The 17498-nt window shown below is 44.5% G+C and overlaps 1 protein-coding gene across 1 annotated transcript in view; it reads right to left on the bottom strand.

The window, feature by feature from the left end:
* Positions 1-3905: 3905 nt before the first annotated feature.
* NFE2L2 (NFE2 like bZIP transcription factor 2) overlaps positions 3906-17498 on the bottom strand; it is a 34055-nt gene continuing 20462 nt past the window's right edge. The window contains exons 2-5 of the mRNA XM_048485255.1: positions 11245-11508; positions 10703-10798; positions 10306-10497; positions 3906-6574 (exon numbers count right to left, since the gene is read on the bottom strand). Coding sequence (XP_048341212.1) covers positions 5366-6574; positions 10306-10497; positions 10703-10798; positions 11245-11508 — 1761 coding nt within the window. The 3' untranslated portion in view covers positions 3906-5365. The remainder of the gene's footprint in view (positions 6575-10305; positions 10498-10702; positions 10799-11244; positions 11509-17498) is intronic.

Genomic DNA, 17498 nt, shown 5'->3' with positions numbered 1-17498 from the left:
GTGGCCCTGGTCTGGTAGTTTTTGCTCCTAACATTTCTCCTGCATCTATGGCTGGCATCTTCAAAGGCGTGTCATGGTAGATGCAGATGAAACGTTCGGAGCAAAAACTAACAGACCTTGGCCACAGCCTGGAAAAAAACTCCACAGCAGCTGGTTCATTCTAGCCATGAAAGTCTTCAACAATTTTTCTTACTTAGATCGAGTGGTTTTCTCAACCTGTGGGTCGGCGACCCCCCCTTTGGGAGTCTAGCTGACCCACTTTCACAGCAGAGATTTGCCCTAAGACTCTGCATCAGTGTTCTCCATCTGTAAAATGGATAAATGTTAGGGTTGGGGGTCACCACAACATGAGGAACTGTATTAAAGGGTCGCGGCATTAGGAAGGTTGAGAACCACTGAGTTAGAAGCACGCATATTGGATGGGGGGGATACATGTCTGGGTAGCAGTGCATTGTAACAAGAACTTGGGGTACAAGTTCTGGCAGCCATTGATAAACTAAATGCTACCAAATCCCCTGGCCCAGATTGCATTCACCCAAGAGTTCTTAAAGAGCTCAAGCATGAAATTGCTGATGTTCTCACTTTAATATGCAACTTATCCTTGAAATCAGGCTCCATCCCTGAAGACTGGAAGATGGCCAATGTCACACCAATCTTTAAGAAAGGATCTAGGGACCGACCGAGAATTACGAGACCAGTCAGTTTGACATCACATGTTCCTGTAGTAAATTTAGTAGAATCTGTCATTAAAAGAGATAAAATTATTAAAGCATGGTAGAAAAGCAAGAACCTGCTGAGAAAGTCATGCATGGCTTTGCAAGGAAGAGAACTAAAATCCTGTCTTACAAACTTACTGGGGAAGTTCTTTGAGGGATGTAAAAATAGAGCATTGTGGATAAAAAAAGGGGAACCGAGTGGACATTGTCTGCTTGGATTTCCAAAAGGCTTTTGACAAAAGTTTCCTCACCAGAGAGACGTATTACGAGAAAAGAAACTCAGCAATGAAGGAATAAAGAGGGAAGTCCTCCTATGGATTAAAAAACTGGTTGAGAAGCAGGAAGCAAAAGGTAGGGTGTAGAAATGGGAGAATTCTCACAATGGAGAGATGTGGGGAGTGGAGTGTCCCCAAGGATCTGTATTGAGGACCGAGTGCTCTTTAACCTATTCATGCAAATGACCTGGAAGTAGGGGTGGAGTAAGCGTGAGTTGGCCAGAGTTTTGCAGATGATACCAGAATTGTATGTAGAGGTGGTGAGAACCACGAAAGGATTGCTGAGAGAGGAGCTCCAAGCGGACCTTGATAGAGATTAGGGGTGAAGTGGGCTAAGAAATGGCAAGTGATGCAGTTCGAATGTAGCAAAGATGTAAAGCAGTGATGCACATGAGGGGCAAAAAAATCCAAACTTCACATACACGCTACAGAGGGGTCAGGAGTGCTATCAGTCACAGACCAGGAAGGGATTTGGGCGTCTTAGTTGATAGTTCCATGGGAATGTCAACTCAATGTATGGCAGCTGTGAAAAAGGCAAGAACTCTATGTTGGGGATAATTAGGAAAGAAGAATTGAGAATAAAACTGCAAAGATTGTCATGCCCTTATATAAAGCCGTTAGGATGCGACCGCACTTGCCGAAGTAACTGTGTTCAGTTCACTGGTCCACCCACATCTCAAAGGATGACTTGAAGAGATTGAAAAAAGTGCAGAGAAGAGAGGCAAGGAGGATGATTGAGGGACTGGAGCACCTTCAGCTTATGAGGAAAGAGGCTGCAGGCGTTTGGGACCTCTTTAGTTTGGAGAGGGGAGGCAGCACGTCTGAGGGGACATGATTGAAGTCCTATAAAATTATGCATGGGGTAGAAAATGTTGACAGAGAGAAATTTTTCTCTCTTTCTCACAATACTAGAACCAGGGGGCATTCATTGAAAATGCTGGGGGGAAGAATTAGAACTAATAAAAGGAAACACTTCTTCACGCAACGTGTGATTGGTGTTTGGAATATGCTGCCACAGGAGGTGGTGATGGCCACTAACCTGGATAGCTTTTAAAGGGGGGCTTGGACAGATTTATGGAGGGAGAAGTCGATTTATGGCTACCAATCTTTGATCCCTCTTTGATCTGAGATTGCAAATGCCTTAACAGTCCAGGTGCTCGGGAGCAACAGCCGCAGAAGGCCATTGCTTTCACATCCTACATGTGAACTCCCAAAGGCACCTGGTGGGCCACTGCGAGTAGCAGAGAGCTGGACTAGATGGACTCTGGTCTGATCCAGCTGGCTTGTTCTTATGTTCTTATGTTCTTACAGGCCAATTGTAAGGTAAATATGAGTAGCCAGTGTGATGCAGCTACAAAATAGGCCAATGTGGTCTTGGGGTGTATCAGCAAAGGCACAATATCGAAATTGCAAGATGGTCAAAGTCCTGTACGTGTCATTGGTCAGGGTGCACCAGTAGTACGGTGCAGTTCTAGAGGCCTCACATCAAAATGGATATGGTCAGAATGGGAATGTGTGCAGAGGAGAGTGGCAAGTGACCGAACCCTGTGACGAAAAGCAAAGGGACAATTTGGAGGAGGCTGAGAGGTACATTTGGAAATCTTACAAAGGATAGTGGTCGCAGCCACAAAACAGCTGCTGCAGGAGGCAGAACCACCCACAAAATGATCGCTGTAGCATAACTTCAGCAACAGTGTAAACCTTTGTGCTGCAGTGGCAAAATGGCCACCAGTCAGAAGCTTGCTGAGCAAAAACTGCTGCCCCTTCTTAAAAGCACACACACTGACACTGTGTTGGGGACTTCTGCTTTAGGCTGATCCTGAGTTGAGCAGGGGGTTGGACTTAATAACCTATACGGCCTCTTCCAACTGTGATTCTATGACAGGTTTCTAACTCCAGCCTCTCTTTGGCCCCTTCCGCACTTGCAGAATAATGCACTTTCAATCCACTTTCACAATTGTTTGAAAGTGAGTTTTTCTATTCCACACAGTAAAATCCAGCCCCAGAGTGCATTATTCTGCCAAGTGCAGAAGGGGCCAAAGAGAGGCCTTTAAGGTGCAAATCAGTGTCAAAATTTTAAAAGAATCAAACAATGGCATAAATCTTGACAAAGCTGCATCGTGACAATGAACTGTCCTGTCGGCAGAGTACCAGAGATTGACCTGATTGTCATTTTCTATGGACAGGATTGCTTCATAGTTTGCAGCTGGGAAATGTAAATGCTGAATGGCTTCTCCGCAAAGTATGGCTTTTCTCTACGGAATGCAAACTGCAACCTTGTGAAGAATTCAAGCTTTGTTTCCATAGGATGCTCTTTCTTAACTGTCTTTTAGAAATATGCTCCCAACTATGGCATCTGATGTTCAAAGTAGCCCTCAAGCTAAAGTGATTGCAGCAGTCCAGTTACATAAAACTTCTTGCTATGTCCCAGAACAGGGATAGTGAGGACTTGGGGGGGTGGGGGGACAACTCAGAACAGGAGTCTGACTGGCTGCATGTCACGTTCCTGTGGTTTAGTGAAATTTCTCTTAATCCCCAAATAACCAGTTCAAGGCCCCTTCCGCACAGGCAGAATAATACACTTTCAATCTACTTCCAATGCACTTGGAAGCTGTGCGGAATAGCAAAATCCACTTGTGAAAGTGGACTGAAAGTGCATTACTCCGCATGTGCAGAAGGGGCCTTAGACACCCAAAAGATTAAATCGCTGGCTTTGGGAGATGAAAATGTGAATAAATGTCAAACTGGCAGCATGGTGCAGGTCTCATCCCAAAATAGTTATCCCAAGATTCTATTTTACAAAAACTTCCAGATGAAAATGTGAATAAATGTCAAACTGGCAGCATGGTGCAGGTCTCATCCCAAAATAGTTATCCCAAGATTCTATTTTACAAAAACTTCCAGAACTGAAGGATAAATGCAATCTGTTTAATATCAGCATCCAAAAGTCAAAGTATCTGATTACAGTGTCTTCCGCAGTTGCATAGGAATGTAGTTCCAGTGAAATCAGTGGGACTTAATTCTGTATGTTTTTGAGACCATTAAATTTTAAAAGTGAATGAATCCTGAAAACGCCATACTTAAATGGGTTTAGATGTCCCTGTTTATTTCCTGTTGTGTTCGTTTATACAAACTATGTTCAACGTACAGAAGGCCATTTTTTTAATATAACAGATCAAGTCTATAGACTAAAAAAATCGGAAGAAGTATACTGCATAATACAATGTAGAAGTCGATACAATTGTTCTGGTTTAAAAAATAAGTGTCTAGTCAACTATTTAAGTGTCCTTATTCAAGAAAGCCTGCATGCCGTGAACTGCATTAATGCAACTGAGCCGATCAGAAGACTGTCCCATTTTGGTGGCTGTCATTTTAATCATGAGTAGAGCTCCAAATCTTGGACTCTTACCCCGCCGCCACCTCTGGCTTGTTTTGATTTCCACAGATTCTACAAACTTTCAAGCACATTACAAAAGTAGAAATTCTCAACTGTACCCAATTGCACATTCTGTTCTTTTGCAAAGATTGTGACAGAATTGTACTTCCCTGATTGTAATCAATATGAAAATCACACACACACACACACACACAGAGGGTAAATAAGTCCAAAGTCAAAAGATTAGCATATATTCATATGCAAAGCATGTTTATACTTTTAAAATTAAGGGTGCAATGCAGCTAAGGATAAGCGCTTCAAAGGCTTCAGTGATGCTTAACTCTTCCATTAAAATTGAAGAGACTTTAGGGTACTGAACTTGGCTGTTTGGCACCCCAATTGTATTCCTTTATTATGTGTGTATTCTTAATGAAGCAAAGCAAGTAAAAATCTAAGAAACAGCAAATGTTCCATTTATAGTTATGAAATGCAAGTGCAACTTGCAAATGCAAGACTGATCCCCGCCTAAATGAGATCATCATGCTGGATACACAGTTCAGTAAAACAATAAAAGCATATAAATAAGTCCTGAAATATTTACACAGAAACAAATTAGTCAATCTGCTGCTATATATAAAGGGAGGAACTAAAGTTTTTGTAAAAGCGATACCCATTGCGCATACATTCTTTTTAACCTAATGATTTTTAAGTATACTTGTATATACGTAAAGTGCCGTCAAGTTGCAGCCGACATGGAAACCTCAGGTGTGGTTTTCAAAGCAAGAGACGTTCAAAGGCGGTTTGGCATTGCCTGCCTCCGCGGCACGCCCCCGGTGTTCTTTGGAGGTCTCCCATCCAAATACTTGCCAGAGTCAAGGCTGAGGGTGTATATATGCTTAGAACAGTGTTAAGTCGCTTGAAAATAGGACACGTTTTTGCATTGCGGAAAGGGTTAACTATAAGTGCAGCTCTGCAAACACAAGCCTTCCTGATCCCCGTCATTTAGTCTCTGGCTTCTTGATCTTAGGGACAAGGAAAATGTCTCCATCTCTGGTCTGCTGCAGCGAATAATCGCTCGGCGAGTACGGCTTGCCATCTTCGTCCCGGAGCATGCCGAAGACCTCGAGATACAGGGTGCTCAGCTGTTTCTTCAGCAGGCGCAAGCTTTGGTCGTTCGCCCCTTTCTCTTTCAGGAGCTTTTCCCTCTCGTCCTTCAGATCATCCAAGTCGTGCTCCAGCTCCGCTATGTTCTCCAGCTTCCTTTTCCGGCAGTTCTGCGCAGCGACCTTGTTCTTGCCTCGCCTGCGGATGTCCCGGATCAGAGTCAGCTGCGCCTCGCTGAACTGCTCCTTGGCCATCATTTCGTTGAAGTCGTCCACCGGGAGGTTGATGATCGTCTCGACGGGGAACGAGATGTGCAGAGCCTTCGCTCTGAGCTCGTCTCTTGTGAGATGAGCGTTGGGCTGGCTGTTCTGTTTGTCTTTCATGAATGGAGACTCAGGGTGTCCTGGGTTTGTGGGCAGTTCCTTTGGGGGCGTGTCTGAAAGTTGCAGGTCCGGCTTCTGCGTATTTTGCTCGAGAAACAGAGAGGCTTGCGGGTGCAACTGAAAGGAATGCGTTCTAGCATCACTTCCTTGAACACTGCCAGGGGTGCTATCCATCTCTTCCATTTCGGAATCACTGTAGCCAAAGCCTGTGTCTCTGTAGATGGAAGACGACCCGTCAGAATGAGGCGAAGCGGTTGTGCTGGGACTTGCGTTGAGCGAAATGCCGGAGTCCAAATCGCTGCATTCCAGTGCGTTCCCTGCCAGGTCACGGTTAAAAGCTTTGCACAGAGCAAAATCAGAAAGTTCAATTGACTCGTTTAAAAAGCCAGCCGAGACTGGGTTCACGAACGATGGCGGCGGCGGCGGCGGTGTGAGGGACATGTCACTGCTCATCTTGATATCAACGAAAGAGTAGAAATCCTCAGCAAAGTCCATGCTTGCAGGTGAAGAGATATCTTGCTTGAGATCACCAGGCAGTGCACTGCCAGGGTACGAAGGCTCCAAATTGTTCAGGAACTCTAGGCTGCAGCCGGCAACTTCTTTCTCCACGGCAGGCAGCGCGTTGTAAAAAGCAAAGTTCACATCTGCCTCCGGTGCTGGGTTGTCAGAGCACGTGGTTGTGGTTACATCAGCCAAACTGTCATTTTGAATGTTAAGACACTTTAAAAAAAAAAGAGCCAAAACTCATTAATAACATACCCACGCAATACAAGCCCTTCTCAGATATTATAAATTCGAATCACTGGAGTCCACTAGCTATGTGTTCATTGTCCCATTGGGACAGAGGCGTAGCTGGGCCATACTGCGCCCGGGGTGCACTCTGCCCCTGCCACCTCCCGCCCCCCGCTCCCAACACACACACTTACCTTAGTTCAGCCTGAAAGTGGAGGCTGAAAATGGCCTAGTGGGAACTACACTTCCCAGAAGACCTTGCAAGCCCCTCTTGGGAAGTGTAGTTCCCACCAGGCCATTTTCAGCCTCAAGTGAACAGGCCGCTTTTCCAGCCTCCACTTTCAGGCTGAACTAAGGTAAGTGTGGGGGCGGGGGGGGGGGGCGGGAGGCGATTTTCTTCTCCTCCCAGCACATGCTCAGTGCAATGCGCACCTCCCCGCCACCTGGTAGCTCTCCCCTCCATTGGGAAAATCAATGCATAGCTAGTAGGCTCCAGTGATGTGAGCCCAGTGTGAGCTCCAGCCCAGATGTGTGAAGAGGGGCAACGTGGTTTTCAACCGTGTGGCTCTGCCTTCAGACCACACGAACTGGCCACTGAATTTTTCAAGGTTCATGTAGTCATGTCCCAGTACCTAAAGCTATACAAATGCAAACAGGCCACAGGGTGAAGGACCATGAGTAGGGCATGCTCTAAGCCCATGCATTTAGTAGGCTCCCAATATTTGATTGTAACATCTGACAATGTACACCATTGTAATCTCCATTCTGTTTCTGCCCTTCTAATGCTGTGGAGGAGTACTCTAGGCTGTCAAGCTATCCCAAACTTCTCTTTAATGGTGCGTCTTTACAGTCTGCTGGGGCATACAGCAAAAGAAGTGGGAAATCATGCAGATATCTATGAGCCACACCACAGCCTGTAAGAATCCCTGCAAAGAAAAGAAAGGTCATTTGGGTGCTTGCATCCTATCAGCTTTCAGCATTCTGTTTATTCGTTCCTCTATGCTCTAGGTTCAGATCTCCACTCGACCTAAAGCTCCCTAAATCAGCTTGGGCTCTTTCAGCCTAATTTGCTTTGCAAGGGTCTTCTGAGTATAAAATGGAGGACCGGCATAGGCAAAGCTACAAGGGGGAGGGGGGGTGCGTGCCTCACACCAGGCATACATCTGGGGGGGTGAAAAATCACCCCAACCCCTCCCCCTTCCCCAGCGCCCCCCACTTACCTTAGTTCTTAAGTTTCAGGTTTAGTTTCAGGCTGAAAAGCGGCCTGTTTCATTCAGGCTGAAATGGGCCATTGTAGGAACTACACTACCCAGGAGACCTTGCGAGCCCCAAGGGCTCCTGGGTAGTGTAGTTCCCACCCAGGGCTTTTTTCAGCCTGAACTGAACAGGCCGCTTTTCAGCCTGAAACTAAAAACTAAGGTAAGTGGGGGGAGGGCGGGGGGCGGGGCAAGAGCAAGGCCCATGGGAAGGGAGCGGAAAACATAGAGTCTGCACCGGAAAACGTAGAGTCTGCTATTCTTTCTGCCACAACCCTCTCATTGATCATGCAATTGTCTGCAGCATTCCTGCTGCTGAGTGACAACTTCTTCCAAAGGCTTTTACAAACTTTTCAACATTTTGAGGGTGAGTGCAAGCCACTCAGCATGAGAGTGTTTGGTCAACTTTCAAAAAAAAGCAACAAGCTACAACCAAACCCAAGCACCACCCTGCCATGGATAAGGGACAGAGAAGGTTTTCCAAAAGTACCAGCTCTGTCTGCAAAAAAGAATCTTACAGAAATTACAAGGCAGTTTCCCCACCCAAAAGGCTGTCCACCCCATCCATGACAGGACAACAGATGTGCTCACTATAGAGCTACCACAAAACAAAGTGTTCTTTTTTTGGGGGGGGGGGGAATTAACAGTGCAAGCAGAGTTACACCCCTGAAATCCCAATGACTTCAGTGAACTTAGAGTGAGGTCACTGTTCTAAAAAATCACTATAGAGCTATCACTGAACACTGCTGCGTACTGGACCCAGCTCCGTGTAAACTGAGGTAACATGAGATCGGTTTTGGTCCCTGTGATTCCCTGGATTTAATTAAGCTTCAGTATCAGGCAATCCCTTTTGGTAGCCTCTCTCGAAAGAGAGGGGAACAGAACAACAAATTACAAAAGGCCCCTTCCGCACATGCAGAATGAATGCACTTTCAATCCACTTTCACAACTGTTTGCAAGTGGATCTTGATATTCCACACAGTAAAATCCAGCTGCAAAGTGGATTGAAAGTGCATTATTCTGCAAGTGCGGAAGGGGCCAAAGCTCCACAAGGAGGGATAGGGTCTGTCCTCCAAAAAGAATCAACTATAGTCTGTCTGGTTTTCAATGGACAGAGATCAGTTCCCTTGGAGAAAATGGCTGCTTTGAAAGTTGATCTCGATGGCACTGTACCCTGCTGGAGTCCCTCCCTTCCCCAAACCCCACCCTCCTTAGACTCCAGCCACAAAATATCAAGGAAGTTCACAACACAGAGCTGGCCAGCCTATGTATTTGTGGCAGAGAGAGGCAGACGTGGGCCTGTCTGCCTGAGGTCTTAAAGTAATAATTTGTGGCAGCTACCAAGTGAGAGTGTGCGGGCTATTGATTCAGAGGCAAGCGATAGCCAAATGGTTCCAGAAAGGCTGGGAAAGAAAGGTGCTCCATTGCTGGTTTCCCCCTGACCTTCCTGAAGGAGTAACCATGACAAAGGGGAAAACCCATTTATTCATTAATACATTTCATTCTGCTCTTTTCGTCAAGAAGATCAGGGCATGTGGTCTTCTTTCCGTTTTGTCTTCATAACAATCCCATGAGTTAAATTGGGCAGGACAGTGCGAGTGAATGAGTGGTCGGCTCAAAATTCTGTAGTGAGCTTCATGGCTGAGCCCTAGGCCAACCCTCACTGTGTTTCACTGGCTGTCTGCATCCAATCCCCGGTTCCAAGGATGTGCATTTGGCCTCGAGCAGAGCCTTCTCTGCTGTGGCTCCAGTCAGGTAGAACTCTGTCAGCAGACACCAGGGCCCTGCAAGACCTTAAACAGAACAGAGATGTTCCACCGTGACCTTTGGCTAAGGCCACACGGTTATTCCGTATCCATCTACCAGCCTCCAAACAGCTAACCACCAACACGTGATCTGGCATTGTTGACAAATTCTGCCTCACGCTCATAAAATGAGATTTGAGTCGAAACAAATTGGCTGGTTATCATAGGTCTAAGTCATTGCTTTGCCATCAGAAATTTTAGTTAGGCTGATGGACTGATTTTATATGTGATTTTATGGAATTGAATGTTTTAATTGTAAGCCACTCTGAGCCTGGCCTTGGGTGGTGTATAAACCTAATGAATAAATAAATATTAATCGGTGAGCAAATATAGCTGTCCGGGCATTTTTAAGTCACAGCCTTCAATCTTGTTAATGTAGATCCGAAAATAATTTGAACAAGTCACATGGGGAGGATCCTATTTGAAGCTATCATCTATCGATTGAGATTAGTGGTCCCATCTACCATTGCCTTCTCTGATTGGCTGCTGCTTTCAGACTGAAAGAGGCCTTCTCCTGATACTTGCAATTTGAGATCTTTTTAGCTGGAACCAGCTCGCCTTGACTATTTAGGGACAGAAACAACTAATGCTGGATTTCTACTTTTTCTGTTATCCGACAGTGCTTGAATATTCATTTGGCAACGTCTGCTGCTCTTACCTGTAGCTCTGGAATAGAAAACAGTTCTTTCCAGACTTGTTCTATAACTTGCAAGCCATCATCATCAGCCGACTCTGGAATGGAAGACTGAAGGCCGGAGGAATCATGTGACCGCACTGGATTAGAATCAACAAAATCTTGGCTGCTCTCAGTCTTGCATGGTACCACTTGTTGAAATTCAACCGAGGGAATCTGGAATGTTATCAAACAGACTTTGTCAGCTCGCTTTTGAAGTTGGCACTGCTAGTCAGAAACCTGCACCAAAAGAATTTTCAGTACATTCAGATGCTGTTTTTTCCTCAGTGCATAAAATTAGGGAGTGCATCACCAAAACGAAAACAGAAGGGACGAGTTTTACAAGGAGACTGTATTAAAAGCAACCTGATGAATATTTTACCTCATTTTCGTCCACAAAGGAGAATGTCTCTGCCAAGAGCTGCATACAGTCATTGAAGAACAAGTCATCTGCATCTTGTCTGGAAATGTGGGTACTCTATAGATGAAAAAGAAGGAGGTTTTAACAATTGGATGCAGACTCAGTTCGGATTTTGAGCAAATTGGATGTACTGAGAAAAGAAATGAGGGTTTCGGGCCTATTTCTATCTCATAATCAAGGAGGCTTCCGTGTCTGTCAGGAAGGATAGCAACATCAGCGGATAGCGGCTATGGGGCTAAATGGAAACACCAGGTTCGGAAGCAGTAAACCTATGCCACTTATTGAGGGACAGACACAGGAAGAGGTATTGACCTTTGTGGACATTCCAGGAGATTTGATTGGCCGCTTCAGGAAACAGGATATTGGCCTAGATGGGCTGTTGGTCTAAAAATCCACCAGGATTCATCTTAGGTAACATTCTTCTTTTACAAAAAACAACAACAAAGAAAAAAAGGTGTACAATGTGAAGTTCACCATGGTTAAAAGTGGATGGGTTTGTTTACCTGTGGATAGTTACTGGATATATCTGTGTTTCTTGACTCAATGGCTTCAGCGGGCTGTATAGGAAGAACTTCGCCAGTTTCTTCATCCAACTGCAGTTGAGCTAGAAAAGCTTTTTCTTGATCCTTCTGGAGCTGTTCTTGTCTCTCACTTTCAAGTTTCTTCTGCTTCTCAAGCTCATATTCCTTCTGCCTCTGACTGAAATCAAAAACTTCACGCCTTACTCCAAGATCTATATCTTGCCTCCAGAGAATGTCTATCAGGTTCTGTATGTATAAAACAGAATAAATCAGATTATGAATACTCAAGTTTCTCTATAAAACAATTTTAAAACAATAAAAAGTGCTGCTATTTTATACAAGCTAACTTAAGGAGCAGCAGTGGCGAAGGGGTTAAGAGCAGATGTGCTCTAATCTGGAGGAACCAGGTTTTATTCCCCACTCTGTTGCTTGAGCTGTGGAGGCGTATCTGGGGAATCTAGCCTGTGCACTCCAACACACGCCAGCTGGGTGACCTTCTTCTGAGCTCTCTCAGCCCCATCTACCTCACAAGGTATTTGTTGTGAGGGGGGAGCGGAAAGGAGTTTGTAAGCCCCTTTAAGAACATAAGAACTAGCCTGCTGGATCAGACCAGAGTCCATCTAGTCCAGCTCTCTGCTACTCGCAGTGGCCCACCAGGTGCCTTTGGGAGCTCACATGCAGGAGGTGAAAGCAATGGCCTTCTGCTGCTGCTGCTCCCGAGCACCTGGTCTATTAAGGCATTTGCAATCTCAGATCAAGGAGGATCAAGATTGGTAGCCATGGATCGACTTCTCCTCCATAAATTTGTCCAAGCCCTTTTTAAAGCTATCCAGGTTAGTGGCCATCACCACCTCCTGTGGCAGCATATTCCAAACACCAATCACACGTTGCGTGAAGAAGTGTTTCCTTTTATCAGTCCTAATTCTTCCCCCCCAGCATTTTCAATGAATGCCCCCTGGTTCTAGTATTGTGAGAAAGAGAGAAAGGAGAGAAAAGGGGATATAAATCCAAACTCTTCTCCTTCTTCTTCTTCTTCTTAAATGAACGCCTGAACACTGCTAGTCATGAGACATTCTATGACCTGAAACATAAGATTTGAAATGGTGCTCCGGATGTTCTTGGGAGCATAAATATAAAACTCATTAGACGAAAACAGCTTGAAAGTGCATGGAATTGTAACTGATTAAAGAACCATTACTAACCCTACAATAAGACTGCACATACTCAAAAGAAATCTCATTTTCTTCAACACAGCTGTATTTTATGAGTGAGCATCCATAGGATCAGCTAGCCTCTTCTATTAATATGCACTGGAGGTTCTAAGGCATGAACAAGGAAACCCGTACCCTGCAGCTGGGAAGTGATTATAGAATTCCACTACAAATCAAGAATACTCCAAAATGCTCCCACTAAAGTGTAGATATGAATAGATGTCACACTCGTTGTTCATGCTGAAGTCCCAACAAGCCGTCTTTGAAACAGATACAGTGGTACCTCGGTTTTTGTCGGTAATCCGTTCAGAAACAACCGGCGAAATCCAAAACTGAGGCAAAGAAGTCAGAGCAGGAAAAACACATCGGTCGCCTTTTATTCGCGCAAAAGTCGCAGCGAATTTCGTCAACAAAATCCGAGGTGACCGACGAAAATCGAGACAAGAAAATAGCTGGAAAACCGAACCGACAAAAATCGACGTCAACGATAACTGAGGTACCACTGTATTCACATCCACAGATTATTTGTAGAAGCCACGTATCGTCTCTGCTCAAAAATGGTCTCTTGATTTACAAACGGTTATTTTTTTATTTGAATAACCGGGAAAAGCAATGGTAAACTACCCCACAAAAACGGCTTGCCCATGAAATCACTGCTTGCAGTGGTACCCCAGGGTTGGACACGACTGAAGGGGAAATTTTACCTTATTCTGTGATTTAGCAATTACTTTTTAAAAAACGTCAAAGCTGCTTCTAACATTCACACATTCAGTAGTTTTTAGAATTGAAAAAGCTAGGATGGTGCAATGTACTCCCACACTTTAACTTCTTCAGGCAGGGAAACCACTCACTGACCTGTCTTGTTAGATTTTTCTAACAGTTTTGATATATGGCGGATTATCATAAGAAATTAAATAGGGAGTTTGGGGAGTTTGGCAGAAGCCACAGATGACACGTAAAGGTCACCAGATGATACAGAAAAAAGTTTAGAAACTCAGAAATGCATAAAATATATCTACAGTGTTGTATAATATCAGCATATTGTATCTTTTAATATCATAAATACACACAATTTCTGTTCTAACGTTGAAATAAAAGAAAAATTCAGATTCATTCTCTGGTAGGAAGGGAGGGTCAAAAAAATTTATGTGGATTTCCAAATTTGGGGTGGGGGGGTAGGCAACGTGTCCCTAACTCCAGTGATATGGAAGGGATAATGGTATATGGAGAAAGGTCTGGCTCAAGGTGTTTTCTTGCAGTCAGGAGAAATCTAAGCAACCTGGAGCTCTCCTTCCTCCCAGGTAGACATCCATCACTTCCCCCAACACACACCAGATGAGCCAGAATGGAGAAGGAAGACAAGACCCAGCATGACACTACCAGCAGTGTGCTGGAGTTCGCTTTGAACCTGGGTAGCTCAGGTGTGATGGCAGACAGGTGCAGGGAGCAACAATGGATACAAGCTATGCCTCTCACCTCTTCCCCACCTCAAATTGCTTCACTCTAAGCAGCCAACTGAGTTGGGTTGCTGAATGAGTCCTCTCAGATCACAGCATCAGAGCACAGGGACTGCCCAATGAAGCTCATTGGTAGCGGGTTCAGGATGAAAAACAGGATTTACTTCTTTGAAGAAGAGTTTTGGGTTTATATCCCACCTTTCTCTCCTGTAACGAGACTCAAGGTAGTTTACAAGTTCTTTTTCCCTTCCTTTCCCTGAAACAAACACCTTGTGTGGTAGGTGGGGCTGAGAGAGTTCCAAAGAACTGTGACTAGCCCAAGGTCACCCAGCAGGATAGCAAAAACACATCTAGTTCACCAGATGAGCCTTTGCCGCTCAGGTGGAGGGGTGGGGAATCAAACCTGGTTCTCCAGATTAGAATCCACCTGCTCTTAACCACTACACCACGCTGGCTCCTACACCATGCTGCATAAACTTTACAGCACTCGATACTACGAGATATGACGTTAGCTTTGATTCCTTTTGAAAGGATCAAATTCATGGGCCAATAGCTCTTGTCAACATGCAGCAGCTGTGATAGCTAAATGAAGCCTCGGTATTCTGAGGCTCTGTATCACTGTAGTCCAGAAAATCAGGATGAATCTCCTACGGAGTTACTAGATTGATGTGATGCTTATAAAATACCCAGAATCACGTGAGTGGAAAGAGAATGCTGGACCAGATGCACTTTTGGTTTGATGCAATAAGACCATTCTTTTGTTCTTGCCTCTGAATTGGCACAACTCCCACATTTCAGACATTCTCTGTAATTTTTAATTAAACCACCTTTAACATTTCTTGGACTCAGATGCCAGTTTACGCCATCACGCACAACAATGAAGATGCTGAAATATTTACTGTCAGCTGCCCAAGATAAGGGCTTGGTTCTTCCAGATTGGCAAGGTAAAACGAACTAATTAAATCTGGCGGTAATAAGAGAGTGCGATATGGCAGGCCTTCATTAAGGGCCGGCACTTTGCCAGCTGCTAAGGCTCTTCTCTTGTGGCAGATTCAAAACAGTGTCTTCATCTCTGAGCATTTGCAGTATGTTATGGGGAGAAATAGCAGGACCTGGATTTTTTTATCCTGTTTCTAGAAAACTCATCTTCAGGTTACCACGATAATGGATTTCCCTGCTATTTATATATCAATGAGATCAGCCAGCTCAGCACCCCTCTGTGATCCTAAACATGGCTGATCGCTAGAGCTCTACTCCTAATATCCGGGTTTAATTTTAGCTAGAGATATTGACAGAACATTTTAAAATGCAATGTCAAGTGCCAGACAAGAAACTATCTAGTTTGAAATGGATATATACGCTACAGCAATAGATATACACAGCAATACACATGCTTTTTTCCCTTTCAGACCTGAGGTGACCTCATAACATGCATGTTATACCACAAACTGTGCCAGCAGTGGAAAACAATAAATAACATTTACATATAGAAGCACAATGTGTCATTGAATTGTAACCGACTCATAGGCCCCTTCCGCACACGCAAAATAATGCATTTTCAAACCACTTTCACAACTGTTTGCAAGTGGATTTTGCTATTCCGCACAGCTTCAAAGAGCACTGAATGCAGTTTGAAAGTGCATTATTCTGCATGTGCGGAATGAGCCATAGCAACCTTCTCCATGGCTTGTTCAAGCAAGAGATGAGCGGGGCAGTCTGAATAGCCCTGATTGTCATCAGAGTTTGGAACCTGAGCAGGGTTGACCATGGTTAGTACTTGGATGGGAGACTACCAAGGAAGACGGGAACTGCTATGCAGAGAATGTTTGCCTGTGGCAAACCACCTCTGATTATCCCTTGCCTTGAAAACTCCATGGTCCTATGGTTGCCATGAGTTAGTTGAGATTTGGTGGCACTCAGTCATTATTATTATATATCAGAAAATGGGAGCACCAAACATCTAAACAATACCCTACAGCACTGAGTTAAGAACAGCTTACACAATGTATCTTCTTGTTCACCATGTCCCTTGAAAAGCCATTCCTGATAGCAAGAAAACCTTGAAAACTGTGGGACCCGCTGAAGGGAAGGATTGCATCACATGAAGGAAATCAATGGAAACAGCAGACACACACCTTGTGAACATGCAAAGGCACATTTGGTTCCAACCAGTGGTGGGATCCAAAAATTTTAGTAACAGGTTCCCATGGTGATGGGATTCAAACTGTGGCGTAGTGCCAATGGGGCTGGGCAGGGCACAACAGGGGTGTGGCCGGGCATTCCGGGGGCGGGGCATTCCTGGGCAAGGACGCAGCCACTGCGCCGGTCCTTGGGCGGGAAACGAAAGCACGCAGGCACAGGCTGCCACGCACGCCGGTGCACCTCCTGCTAGACTACTTCAAGTTCTGCACGCTACTGCTGAGAGGAGGAGTGTAACTAAGGCAAAAATCACGTGGCAAAATCACCAATTAGTAACCCCCTGTCAGCACACACAAATAATTAGTAACCTACTCTTGGGAACCTGTGAGAACCTGCTGGATCCCATCTCTGGTTCCAACCCAATGACTTTTCAGTTAAGTGGAATATGTTCAAAATGATAGCTTGTGGGTGTACTAGCAGTTTAATTATTTAGAATAATAGTAGATCTTCCTTTTCAAAAAGTATTTCATGCATCAGATTCTAAATAGATTGTTCTCCACACACTTAGGTTCCTTAGACATAAAAAAGTTTCCACAAATGCTTCTTTCAACTGCGTTCTAAATCAATGCCAACACTAAACTGAATGTGTCAATAACTCCATGCAAGATCAACAAATGGCACCCAAATGTGTTCCACACGTCTGGTTTTCAGAGCACTCCCCGCCACATCATAGAGAGCAATTTGCTGCCAATAAAGAGATGGTGTCATGGAGTAAATCTTGTGACTGACTCCACAAGCATTCTTTTGTTCTACCTTCAGTTCTGACAAGTTCCCTCATTATGTCAGCGGAAGTAGCCGCTTTGACAAATCCACAAAAGGGGAATGCCCAAGGAAATAACAGGAACCCTGTCAATGCATGTTAAAATCCAGTCTTCTGGCAGCTAAGGTGTTTTTCTTGATCCTGTGAGTTTTGCTAGATGCCAACTGATGTCAAAAGGTATGAGAGGACTTGTGCAAGATTCCAAAGCAACTTCTGTGGTAGACACAATTTAGTTATGTGAGAAGTACTATAGTCTTTGTCTAGTGAATTTGCTCAAGTCTAGGATCTAGTTTTTTAAATCAAACCATGAATAATCATAATATATACGAAAGAGCTGCAGCTAAGCCACATTATAGTATACCTCGGTTTTCGTTGGTAATCTGTCCGAACAGAATCGATGAAAACCAAAACCGATGAAAACCGAGGCAAACTTTTCCATAGGAATCAATGTAAATCCAATTAATCAGTTCTAGGCGCTCCAAAAAACATACCAAAAACACATTTTTGGGTGAATAAGCATAGTGTTTCATGCTGAAAACAGTAACAAACAATAACACTAGGACCAGCTTCAGAGCCAGTGGGCCAATGTCGCACCAGAAAGCTGTCCAA

The sequence above is a fragment of the Sphaerodactylus townsendi genome, linkage group LG02, assembly GCF_021028975.2.
Source record: "Sphaerodactylus townsendi isolate TG3544 linkage group LG02, MPM_Stown_v2.3, whole genome shotgun sequence".
Classification (NCBI taxonomy): domain Eukaryota; kingdom Metazoa; phylum Chordata; class Lepidosauria; order Squamata; family Sphaerodactylidae; genus Sphaerodactylus; species Sphaerodactylus townsendi.
This window is presented reverse-complemented; position numbering and strand designations above follow the sequence as displayed.